This window comes from Eptatretus burgeri, chromosome 13 (assembly GCF_056783735.1).
Source record: "Eptatretus burgeri isolate ZD-2024b chromosome 13, Ebu_testis_v1, whole genome shotgun sequence".
NCBI classification, from domain to species: Eukaryota; Metazoa; Chordata; class Myxini; order Myxiniformes; family Myxinidae; genus Eptatretus; species Eptatretus burgeri.
This window is the reverse complement of record NC_140973.1, coordinates 30,260,159-30,272,316: the sequence shown is the minus strand read 5'-3', so window position 1 is coordinate 30,272,316 and position 12,158 is coordinate 30,260,159. Positions and strand designations below refer to the sequence as shown.

Here is a 12,158-nt window from a genome sequence, read left to right as displayed (position 1 = left end):
TGAGTGGCAAAGTACCAACTGGGGTATATGTTAATCAAATCAATCTTCATAAACTATCATCTTGTGTTCAAAATCAAAAGCCTTGTACGATTAACGTTAATACAATTCAGAGAAAAGGAGCAGTAAGAATTGATGTTTTGCTCACAAGAGAACAGGTTAAAATCTTGAATGACACTGGCTCACTTAAAATTAAAATGACAAAACCAATGTTGAAAAAATATTCAATAAGAGAGACGAGTGGAGGATTTCTCCCATTTCTAATTCCTTTATTTGCTGGTTTAAGTGCGGTTGGAGCATTGACGGGTGGTATTTCAACAGCGGTGAAAACTGCCAACGAAAGGAAGGCTCAACTCCAGGCTCAAAAATAATTGGAAAGACATAACAAAGAGTTGGAGAAACAAATTAGTGGAAGTGGTGTAATTGTAGATTTTGCTGAAAAACTTGAAGGTCTGCCTGATAAAGCAAGATTGTTAGTTGGAGATATGCTTTCTTCTATAGCACAAGCAGGTGTAAAATTAACGAAAAGAGGTGATGGATTATATCTTTGTAATAAATAAATGAGCATTGATGAGTGGTTTAACGAATTTGGAAAGAATACAACATCAAATTTACAACTTGTCAAATATTGTAAGAAATTAAAAATTCATAATGTGGTTATTTGTATGAGAGATGAATGAACAAATGTTCCCTAAACATACAAAGAATATTATTATGAACTTAGAAGATAATAATGGGAACGGTTCTCATTGGGTTTGTATTTTTAATAGTCAAGACAAATATTATTTTGATAGTTTTGGTCTTCCACCACCTGTTGAAGTCATAAAATTCTTACAGAATGGTGTTTATCAAACATTTCAAGTCCAAGAATTAAATTCCAAGTGTTGTGGTCAATTATGTCTGTATGTGTTATTTCAACTCAACAAAAATAAAAAAATTTATGATATTATTTTTAATCTAATATAAATGACTTATGTTGGTAAAGATGGTTCTATCTTTGGTGTATCCCAAGAACTGGATATTGATTTATCAAATTATTACACAAAGGCACAGGCTGAACGACATAAATATAATATAACCAAAAATATTAACATGAAAAATGCTTATAAATTAAAAAATTATCCAAGCCTGACTGACGCGAATGACTTGGTGAGATTAAGCGATTTATCACAATATATATCCTTAAATAAAACGGCCGTGTATTCCAAAGATACAGAAGTGTTGATATTATCTCCAGGTCATACAGAATTCACAGTTCAAATTAAAATAAATTTTTATAAAGAAGGGCGTATCGTTTGTATGACAATTGAACAATGGGGGTATGATATGAATGATTTAGGGTATAATTGGTCATTTAAAATTGACCTCGAAGACCTGGAACAATTAAATCAGTCTCGTAAGGAAGAATATTATCCACTTGGTATCGAGAATGAGTTTTGTGGGGCCACGATTAGTAAACAACAAATAAAAGAATTTAATGAGGGTAAATATAATAATGGTTTTGCCCTTGTTTATATCATGAAAACAGAAAAAACAGGATTATATATAATAAGTAAGGAAATACAAAATGATTTAAAGATGGGGAGGTGTTTCGTGCCATAATATTATTCTAACATATATTTCTAATTCATAATGCAGCAAGAAGGCTTCAAGAAAATTATCATTTCTGTGTCCAAGCATACCTTCAAGAAAAGGGTATTCGGTATTTTAATAAATATGTTCTACAACATAAGAATGAGGTATTTTCAATAAAAGATTGGCATTATGCTGATGTTGATAAACCGACAACTTTAGATTTAATTAGAATGTTAAATAATGAAAAAATTATAAAGTTAAGAAAAGGTGAGGCTCTTTTAGAAATTCAAAAGAAATTTTATTGGTTTCCTGTTGTAAAAAAAATTATTTTGGATTCAGGAATAACAAGAAATCCTGATGAATATATGTATGATATTCTATGGGGTGTAAGCGATTCAAGGGTAATAAGGGATGAGGAAGGAGTTGAAGAAGAGAGAAAAGAGGAGGAAAAGGAGAATAGAGAGAAGGAGGAGAGGGAGAAGAAAGAGAAGGAGGAAAGGGAGAGGGAGAAGAGAGGGAGGAGAGGGAGGAAAGAGCGAGACTAAATAAATATGAAAATATGGAAACCGATGAGATTAAAAAAAGATTGGGGGTATTACAGAAAATAACTCAACCCACCGAGGAGGAAAACAAAGAATTGACAAGTCTATTGGCAATATTTTCTACAAGACTATTGTCATCGACAAGATATTCATTTTAATTCAAGTTTTTCATTTTTTTTTTTTCTTCAATAAATGGAGGAGAGAGTGAAGGCATTTCTAAGGATTCTTTATGTTTTAAAAATTAAGATTCAAATGTGCATGTTGGAAACTAAAAAGGTTTTTGCACTCTGCAGGAATTTTTCTCATAAATAAATGAGTTATTGTCTCAAATGTAAAAAGAAAACTAATACTAAAAATATTTCATATATTAAAAGTAAAAATAACAGGGTTATACAAAAAGGTATATGTTCGGTGTGTGGTTCAAAAAAAAATCAATTTATCTCCAAACACAAACTCAGAGGAGATATACAAAAGTTTTTATCAGGAAGTAAATTTACAACTACTGGAATACCAGGGGAATTTCATCTTCCAGGGTATTCTTTCTGTGGTCCAGGCACAAACTTGGATAAAAGATTAGATGAGGCAGACAATCCTAAATCATGGAGTAAACCCATCAATAGAGTTGATGAAGTGTGCATGAGACACGATATTGATTATGGGAATACCACAACTTTGGAAGAAAAGCATGAAGCCGATAGAGAAATGTTGTATAATTTGTCTCTGATACAAAATCCAACCTTGAGAGAAAAAGTTGATCGTTTCATTGTGAAGAAGATGATCAGTGCTAAATTGAAACTTGGACTTGGAAATTCCAAAAACTTATAGGCTCTAATGATGTCATTAAGACTGAAGAGCAATTAGCTGATGAATTACATAAACCAATATTCACAAAGTTTCGTAGAAGGAAAGTTTATTCCAAGGAAGTTGATTCTATCTGGTCCGCTGATTTGATTGAACTCAATAATGATAAGGGGTACAAATATGCTTTAACCGTTATTGATTTGAGGAGTAGATACGCATGGGTTGTCCCTTGAAAAAACAAAACAGGAAATACTCTTATGTTCGCCTTTCAACAGATATTTAATAAAAGTAAGAGAAAACCTAAAAAAATTGTGGACTGATGAGGGTAAAGAGTTTTATAACAAGACATTTCTGAATTTTCTAAAAAATAACAGTATTACATTATACAGTACCTTTAATGAAGGGAAGGCAGTTGTTGTTGAACGTTTTAATCGTACCTTAAAAGAGAGACTATATAAAAAATTCACACAACTCTGTTCACAATGGTCATCTTTTATTCAGGATATTGTGGATAAGTATAATGACACGATTCACACGTCAACAAATATGAAACCATCAGAAACATTTACAAAATTAAAATATGAAAAAGAGATTAATGTCAGAAAACCTATTCAAAGTTGGTGATATCGTAAGAATATATAGGTGGAAATCTCATTTTGAAAAGGGTTATACTAAACAATGGACGAACAAACTTTTTAAAATTGTTTATGTAATAGATACGGTTCCTTGGACTTATAAGACATATGATTTGGAAGGGGAAGAGATTTTAGGTTCATTTTATTCACAGGAATCACAAAAGACAAAACTAAGCAGATAATACCCATGGGAGCAATGGGTTGTCCCTTCACTCCCTCCTACTATACACCTTTGTGGACACTAGAGGGCCAAGTCCGAGGTGTATAACAGTATATAATGTGTGTCAAGGGGGGACGTTCTTTGATCTGTGAACCCCAAACACAGAATCCTCAACTGAATAGTCGAGGCTTCACTTTTGTTTGTTGGTGTGTGTGTGTGTGTGTGTGTGTGTGTGTGTGTGTGTGTGTGTGTGTGTGTGTGCAATGGGAGCAATGGGTTGGCGCTTCACTCCCTCCTACTATACACCATTGTGGACACTCGAGGGCCAAGTCCGAGGTGAATAACAGTATATAATGTGTGTGCAATGGGAGCAATGGGTTGTCCCTTCACTCCCTCCTACTAAACACCGTTGTGGACACTCGAGGGCCAAGTCCGAGGTGTATAACTGTATATAATGTGTGTCAAGGGGGGACGTTCTTAGATCTGTGAACCCCAAACACAGAATCCTAAACTGAACAGTCGAGGCTTAACTTTTGTTTGTGTGCATGCGTGCGTGCGTGCGTGTGTGTGTGTGTCCCAACCCTCACATTCAAAATCTCAACCCCAACTCAATCCTCGCCCAACACAATGTCTTTTTCAAAATGAGATTTCCACCTATATATATTTTTTACGTTTTTTTTTTTTTTTCTCTTCTTCCAATTCTGTCTTTTAAGGCTTTCAGGTTTGATGACGTAGAAAGGGCGAGTAAGCCTGCACTTTCTTCCCAGAACTTTCTTGATCTTGCTCCCATCAAGCACCATCCGACAAAGAACTACATCGATAGGTTTAGATCCCAAAGAGTGATAGCAACTCCAAAAGTCTCCAAAATATAAATGAATATAATAATAATAAATAAATAAATAAATAAATAAAAGTCTCCAAAAAAGTTTCAAGTCTCCAAAATAAACCCAACTTTCCAAGTCTTCAAGGTATAACCACATTCCTGTTGAGTTTCCAAGATATGTATCACATTGTGAGTTATCAAGCCAGAACCCACATTTCAAGTCTCCAAAATAAAACCAACTTACAAAGTCTCTAAAGGATAACTCATTTCCTGATTTTTTTTCAAAATTTGTGAGTCTCCAAGGTAGGTTCCATATTTAGAACCATCTTGGCAGAACCCTTTTCCTGAGTCTCCAAGGTAGTTATTTAAACCATCAAGGCAGAACTCATTTACTGATTTTTTTCAAAATTTGTGAGGTCTCTGAGGTAGGTTTCATATTTAAAACCACCAAGAATAACTCATTTACTGATTTTTTTCAAAATTTGTGAGTCTCCAAGGTAGGCCCCATATTTTGAACCATCTTGGCAGAACCCTTTTCCTGAGTCTCCAAGGTAGTTATTTAAACCATCAAGGCAGAACTCATTTACTGATTTTTTTTCAAAATTTGTGAGTCTCCAAGGTAAAACTTGTATTCTGGCTCATCAAGGTATAACTTGTTCAGTGGGTATTGCCTTGATAACTCACAATGAGTACTATTGCTGTAAAACTTTTTCAGGATTTTGCTGGTCTCCAAGGTATAACTCTTTGGTTGGGTCATCAAGGACGAACTCGTTCTGTGGGTCTTGGTCGCTCATAAGGTCTTCAAACAAGCCAACAATTTCGCCCCAAGTTGTGGCAAAATCGGTATTTTCATATTGCATTTCAGATCCAATTTCCTGTGAGAGAAAATAATAATGTATTAATTAAGTTATTTAATTATTAAATGAGTCTATGTCGATGAAAAGGAACTGAAAATAGGGAAATAAAATCTTACCTCAATGGATAAGAGGTTTGAATCCAGTTCATCAACTTGAAGGTTTAGTTCCATACAAGTCGGAGAGTTCCAGGCAAGCACACAGCACACCATTGCCAGCAAAAAAAAATGTTTAAAATGGAGCCTGAGCTTGAGGCTTTTATAGGGAAAGACTGATGGGTGTGGTTTCCTTTGGAAATTCCCTGGGCAAGCCTTCATTGGGAAATTTTTCAAAACCATAATATGCTGGAATTTTCTTGTGATTTCTTTGTGAGTCAGAGATGAACTGGAAATGATGTAAGAGTAGGCGGGGCTTAGCAAAAGTAGGTGGGGCGTAGGAAAAGTGGGCGTGGCTTATAAGAAACCTCATGAAAAGTGGGTGGGGTTTAGCAAAAGTGGGCGGGGCTTAAATAAAAGTAGGCGGGGCGTATAAAAATTCCACGGAAAGTGGGCGGGGCTAAGAGGAAAGTGGGCGTGGCTTAACAAAAATAACCTGTGGCTCAGGAGGTGGTCAAACAAGAGCATTAAGAGAAGTTTATCATTTCGTAATGGCACAAAAGGGGTATCTTAAAAAATATAAAGATTCAAATGTTTTGTTTTTCAACATTTTAGATGGGGATTATTGTGCAAAGAAAATTAAACTATTGAAGGAATTTGAGAATGAACATATCTTTATAGGTTCAATGAGTGAGCTAAACAATATGCATCGGTTATTTGAAAAAGAGTGTCCCGAGGCTTAGACGTTTCAGATATTTCTTTAGAATCACCTTTAACAAATCACATTACCACTTTACTACTTGAACAAATCTTTATCTTATTGCATGGGTTATTTGAAAAAAAGTGTCCCCAGGTTAAAAGGGGAGACAAATAAATATACCTTGGGATAAAAAGGGGGTTTATTTTTTTGGGAAAAAAATATGAATCGCTGAAAATCCCCCATTCATTTACATGGGGAAAAGTGAGCCAGAATCAGTATATTCACCCTACTAATGCTAACTAAACAAGGCATTTTGCACATGTGCTGTGTGCATTTTCAATGACTTGGTTCTGCTCACCAGGTACTTGTAACCTGCTGTTGCTAATGCAAAATCTGTAATTCAAATTTTTTTTTTTTTTGTATACCTTGGTCGAGGCTCGTATGAGAGCTAACACACAACTCACAGCAAGGAGGCATGAGACAAGAGGGGCGGGAGTGGAAGGGACAAAACAGTGGGGAACAGACACATTAGGTGAACTGTGGAAGGGAGAGGGATGGGGATGGGACGGGGAACATGGCGAAGAGAAGATGGACATTTCGGGGACTTTCAGGAAGGAAAGCAGGAGAAATGAAGGAAGTGGGCTTGGGTGGATTATCGGGGGTAGAAAAGATCGAGGATTTGGATGGGGGAAGATAAGAGGTGGTGGTGAACAGCTGTTTTGAAAGCCTGTAGGGAAGAATGGGAAAGAATAGAGTGAGGAAGTTTATTCCAAAGGCGGGAAAAAAGAGGAATGAAAGAGTGAAGATGAGCAGTGATTCGTGATTTTGGTAGTTTTACCAGAAGGGGGTTGTTGGCGGACCTTGAGCGCCCTGTGGAAATATGGTGGGGACAAATCGCAGAGAGAGCAGGGGGGGGGCAAGGCTGGAGAGGAGTCGGTAGAAGACAGAAAGACCACCGACCAACCTGCGGTGATTGAGTGAGAGGCCCAAAGACTCAGCTTCATTGCAGGAGATGCCGATGATCTTAAATGCCCTGGTTTCGACAGCGTGAAGCCGAGAAAGGTGGGAGGCAGGAGCACCAGCCCAGAGGGGAGAGCAGTACTCCATCAGGCTACGGACAAAAGCTTTGCAAGTGGTCAGGAGCTCGAGGGCCGAGGAAGGACTTAGCACGACGGAGGATTCCCAGTCGGCGACTGGCTTTTGAGGCAAGGTTGGAAATGTGACTTTCCCAGGAAAGGTCATGGCAGATAGTGAGACCTAGAAGCTTGAAAGAAAAGACTTCTTCCAGAGGATTGTTGAGAAAGTGGATGGGGGGGTTTTGTAAACGGTCCTTTCGAAGAGACATAGTGAGAGTGTGAGATTTGTCTGGATTGAAAGACATGTTCCACGTGTTGGACCAGTTTGTGATTTTATCCAGATCTGCAGTGAGCGAAGAAGCTGCTGCTTGCCGGTCTGAGGGATGACAGATGGTACGGCAGAGGGTGGAGTCGTCGGCAAAGAGAAATAGAGGATTTTCCAGAGAGTCCGAGAGATCATTGATGAAAACCAGAAAAAGAACAGGGCCCAGAACGCTACCTTGAGGAACTCCAGCCTGCACAGGAAGAGGGGATGAAAGAACTCCATTTAGGGCCACACGTTGACTGCGACAGGAGAGGAAGTCTGCGAGCCATGAGTGGAGATGGCCTTGAATACCATGGGAAGAGAGTTTGGTGAGTAGGGCAGGGTGCCAGACTGTGTCAAAAGCACGTGATATGTCCAGGGATACGGCTCGGATTTCCTGTTTGGCATTGAGGACCTCCATCCATTGATGGGAGAGCAGAAGCAGCATATCCAGGGTAGAGTGACCTGGTCTGAAACCAAATTGATGATTGGAAATCAAGCCATTGGAGAAGAGGAAGGATTTCATGTCTGAAGCGATGATGGATTCCATCACTTTTTTTATCGTCTTTTAATCATAATTTTCAGCATTTAGACGAAAGATTGGTAATTTCAAAATGGTTATTCATTATTGTTCTGCTCTTGAATGCAAATTCGAGTCATCAAAATCTCGGAAATGCGTGAAGTATCCATAGATGATGGGTGTCGGGTTCATACCATTTCTTGGTAATACAAGCTTGCGTCAGGAGTGGAAAAACAAGCACACGCACACGCACACACGGACGTTTCAACTTTTTATCAAAAGATGCAAAAATCGAGTATAATTTATCTTGTGGCCTCAGAACCAAACAAAGAAAAATATATTTATGACGACACTCAGCAAAAACAACTCCCACCCCCGTCCTTCCCCCACCCCCACTCCTCCCAAACATGGTTAACATAAAATATTATCATATTAAACTTAACCTGTACATTGGCAAGTGCCAGATATGACCTTCCCATCGGTGTTAAGAATTGACTAAACCAGATACAGTGTCTCCCTCTGAGAAGTAAGTCTGCCTGAATGTTGGTGATGACGGCATCGGCTTTCCGATTGCAGATTTCATTAAATAGATCACCAAGCCTGCCATGTTCACACGAGGTAATCACGCAAGGTTCAAAGTCCATTTACTGATAGGGATGATCGGGAGGTCCGGTAGAATGCACCCGTCCACAGCCTGTCCCCAGGCCTTGCACGGGCACACGTCATCGTGAGTTTTTGCAGTACAGGCTGCAAGATGACAACTTTTTGGCGAGTTGATCAGAAATTTCTCCAAATTTTTTGTTGTGCAGAAGCACATCCTTTTCTTGCAGGTATGTTTCCAAGTATTTTCCTTCCTCTCGAAGCTTTGCGAGCCATTTTATGTTCATCTTTATGCGGCACATTTGGCCTTTCTGATGAGCCACATTGCGAGGGGTTTCTATGCATGCACACCGAGCATTGTGGTGCGGATTACATCGCTTGAAAGTTGTATATTGGAGTGGGGAGGGAATGGGAGTTTGGAGAGGGGATTGAGGCTTTGGGAGAGGTGGTTGAGGACTTGGTTTTGTGAGGGTGGGTTGAGAACTTGGAGGGATTGGGGGGGGAGTTGAGGGGAGGACAGAGTTGGAGAGAAGGGACAGAGATTGTGAGGGGTTTAGGATTTGAAGTCACGTTCTCCATTACGTGGAATTTCCACGGGTCTCTGCTTTTTGCAAGCCACACTGCAACAGATAGACTGGTATATTTTAAAGGAAATCTGCATTTTGTCTTGTTCCCATTTAGTCTGATGCCTTTCACTCATTAGTTTATTGAGACAGGAGGCTTGCTTATCACGTTGTGTGCGTGCCTGTATAAATCTTACATAATTCTGGAGAGTTCAGTGAACATTGAAGTCCAGGTGAGCGAACAACAACAACAGCAGCAACAACCACACAGAGCTCTTGTAGACCTGCGACATGTCACAGGTAAAAATTATCTCTCCTCTACGCATGTGCGATTGGAACAAATTCAGAGACGAAGTGCTGTTAAATGGCAGGTTTGTTTTCTGATTCATGTTCAGATTTATGTTCAAAATATAATATTCAATTCAAATAAGTTGTTCCTCAATCATAAACTGATAAGACGGATGGATGGACAGACAGGAACCAATTGCTTAACCCCACTTTTCGTTTTTGCATGCCTCGGAGTAATAACTACAGTGGTATTCCAACCATCCTATTTCCTTTTGCATTACATGTGTGGTCTTGCAGGTATGCACTTATCATTGTGGACAGTGCCACTGCATTGTATCGCACCGATTACTCTGGTCGGGCGGAGTTGTCGGCACGTCAAATGCACCTTGCTCGCTTTCTGCGCATCCTGCTCAGGCTTGCTGATGAGGTAAGATTTTTAAATTTTTGGTCAAACTGTTCCTGTTTTGTTTACAATTGTGTGTGTATCTTACTTAGTCACTTGTTTGGCTTCATCCCATAAAATGTGTTAAGCATATTGCTTGTTGAGTAAATTTTTGAAAATGTAGATGTCCCAGCAAGCAATCATAGGCTACCATGAAGTTGTCTTTCCAGAGAGGGGGAGGGGGGATGTGGAAGAGAGGGATGGGAGACGGACCCACATTACTTGTAATCACTCAAGTTTTCGGCAATGCACAGCAATGGAATTTTGTTTTTTGAGCAATGTCCATGTAAACCTTGGTTTTTCAAACCTGGGGGCGCAACCCCAAGTGGGGTCGCCAAGCAAATTTTGTGGGGTCACGGGCATCCGCTTGCAGCGAAAAAAAAAATTGTCTATTTTCGATCGGTGTTCACTTTTACGGGATGTAATATAAACGGTTCGTTCAAAGTATGGGAACCGGCGGCGCAACATGATGCTTGGAATGGGATCCAGCCGATGCGCGGGCTTGCTGAAGAGCGGTTCATTTTCGCGGGAAATTAGTGGTTTGATCCAAGGCCTCTCAGACTCAGACTCTGACTCTATCATTAACGTCTATTCACGTCTCCACGTATGACTCGAGACCTTATTTGTGATGGCAGCACCGGCCACCAGCAAATCTCGAGAACATTCTTACCAGGATAAATTTCTGGACCTTGGATTTTACTACGTGGTGGATAAAAGTGGGGCACAGAGGCCTCAGTGTGTGATTTGTTTCGAAGTGCTTTCTACGGAGTCTATGAAACAAAATAAGTTGCAGAGGCATTTCACTACAAAACATGCACCTTATCAGGATAAGGAGAGAGCGTTCTTTGAGAGGAAACTTCTTGCACTCAAGAATACGCGTCTTGACAGAGAGGGTACATGCCATCAGACCAATTCTCGGGCATTAGAGGCCTCCTACCGAGTGTCGCTCCATGTTGCCAAGACTAAAAAGCCTCACTCCATTGCGGAAGAACTCGTGCTGCCATGTGCAAAGGACATGCTATCTCTGATGGTTGGGGAGGAAGCGGCGAAGAAACTGGCAGTTATACCCCTCTCTGACAACACCATCCAACGCAGAATTGAAGATATGAGTCTGGACGTAACGTCTCAGGTCGTACAGAAGATCAAGGAATCGCCATGGCATGCCATACAGTTGGACGAGTCCACTGATATCGCATCATACGCGCAACTCATCGTCTGGGTCCGCTTCATCAAGGCTGATAACTTTGTCGATGAGCCTCTGCTCATCAAACCATTGGAGGCCACCACCAAAGGCGAGGACATTTTTGGAAAAGTAGAGCAGTTTTATCGTGACCATGATCTGGACTTCGGAAAGTTGCTCGGTTCGACAACAGACGGCACGCCAGCAATGTTAGGAATGCGTTCTGGATTCAAGGCTTGAATCCTTGAAATTGCTTGAGGTGGCTCCTCAGACCTCCATGGTACACTGCATGATTCACCGAGAAGTGCTCGCCTCTCGTACTTTGCCAGAAACCTTGCAGAGTGTGCTCTCAGAAGTCGTAAAAATGGTGAATCGCATCAAATCGAGGGCCCTCCACACTTGGTTATTCAGGCTATTATGCCAGGAGATGGACGCCGACCATAAGAATTTACTATTCTGCACTCAAGTCAGATGGTTATCTCGAGGAAACCTTCTTCTGCGCGTTTACGAGCTCAAAGATGAACTGAAGGAGTTCCTACGCACACAAGGGAAAACGGCATGGGTGGCGTTGCTTGAGTCGGACTCTTGGCTGTCAGAACTGTGCTATCTCGTTGACATCTTTGAACGTCTCAATGTCCTCAACCGCTCCCTCCAATAGACCATGTGGAGGTACTCCCTATTACCTTCAGAAAATGATTTTCGTTGTGCAGATCACCAATCTGGATGAAATTTGGCATACTTAAACAATTTTAGATGCTGAGTCCAAATCCACTTGTTTCCACGTCGAGGATGTGACACAATTGGTCATTTTTGGCAATTAAAGATAAACCGAATATTAAAGCACGATTTTGACACAGAAATGAAGAATCAAGGTTAGACTGATATGTACGTCAAAGAAAACTCTTGTGAGGTCTTAAAATGATACAATATGTTAATTCAGAACCCTATTCACTGTTATTAAAGATGTTTATAATTAAAGGTCATAAACCGAAGCAGTTACATA

At 39.9% G+C, this 12,158-nt stretch overlaps 1 protein-coding gene across 6 annotated transcripts in view; it reads left to right on the top strand.

The window, feature by feature from the left end:
* The window catches only part of RAD51 (RAD51 recombinase), a 78,830-nt gene that overhangs the window by 57,668 nt on the left and 9,004 nt on the right, over positions 1-12,158 (top strand). For all 6 annotated transcript variants that reach the window (XM_085851889.1, XM_085851886.1, XM_085851890.1 and 3 more), the window contains one exon: positions 9,831-9,960. In XM_085851889.1, the coding sequence (XP_085708015.1) occupies positions 9,831-9,960 (130 nt within the window). The remainder of the gene's footprint in view (positions 1-9,830; positions 9,961-12,158) is intronic.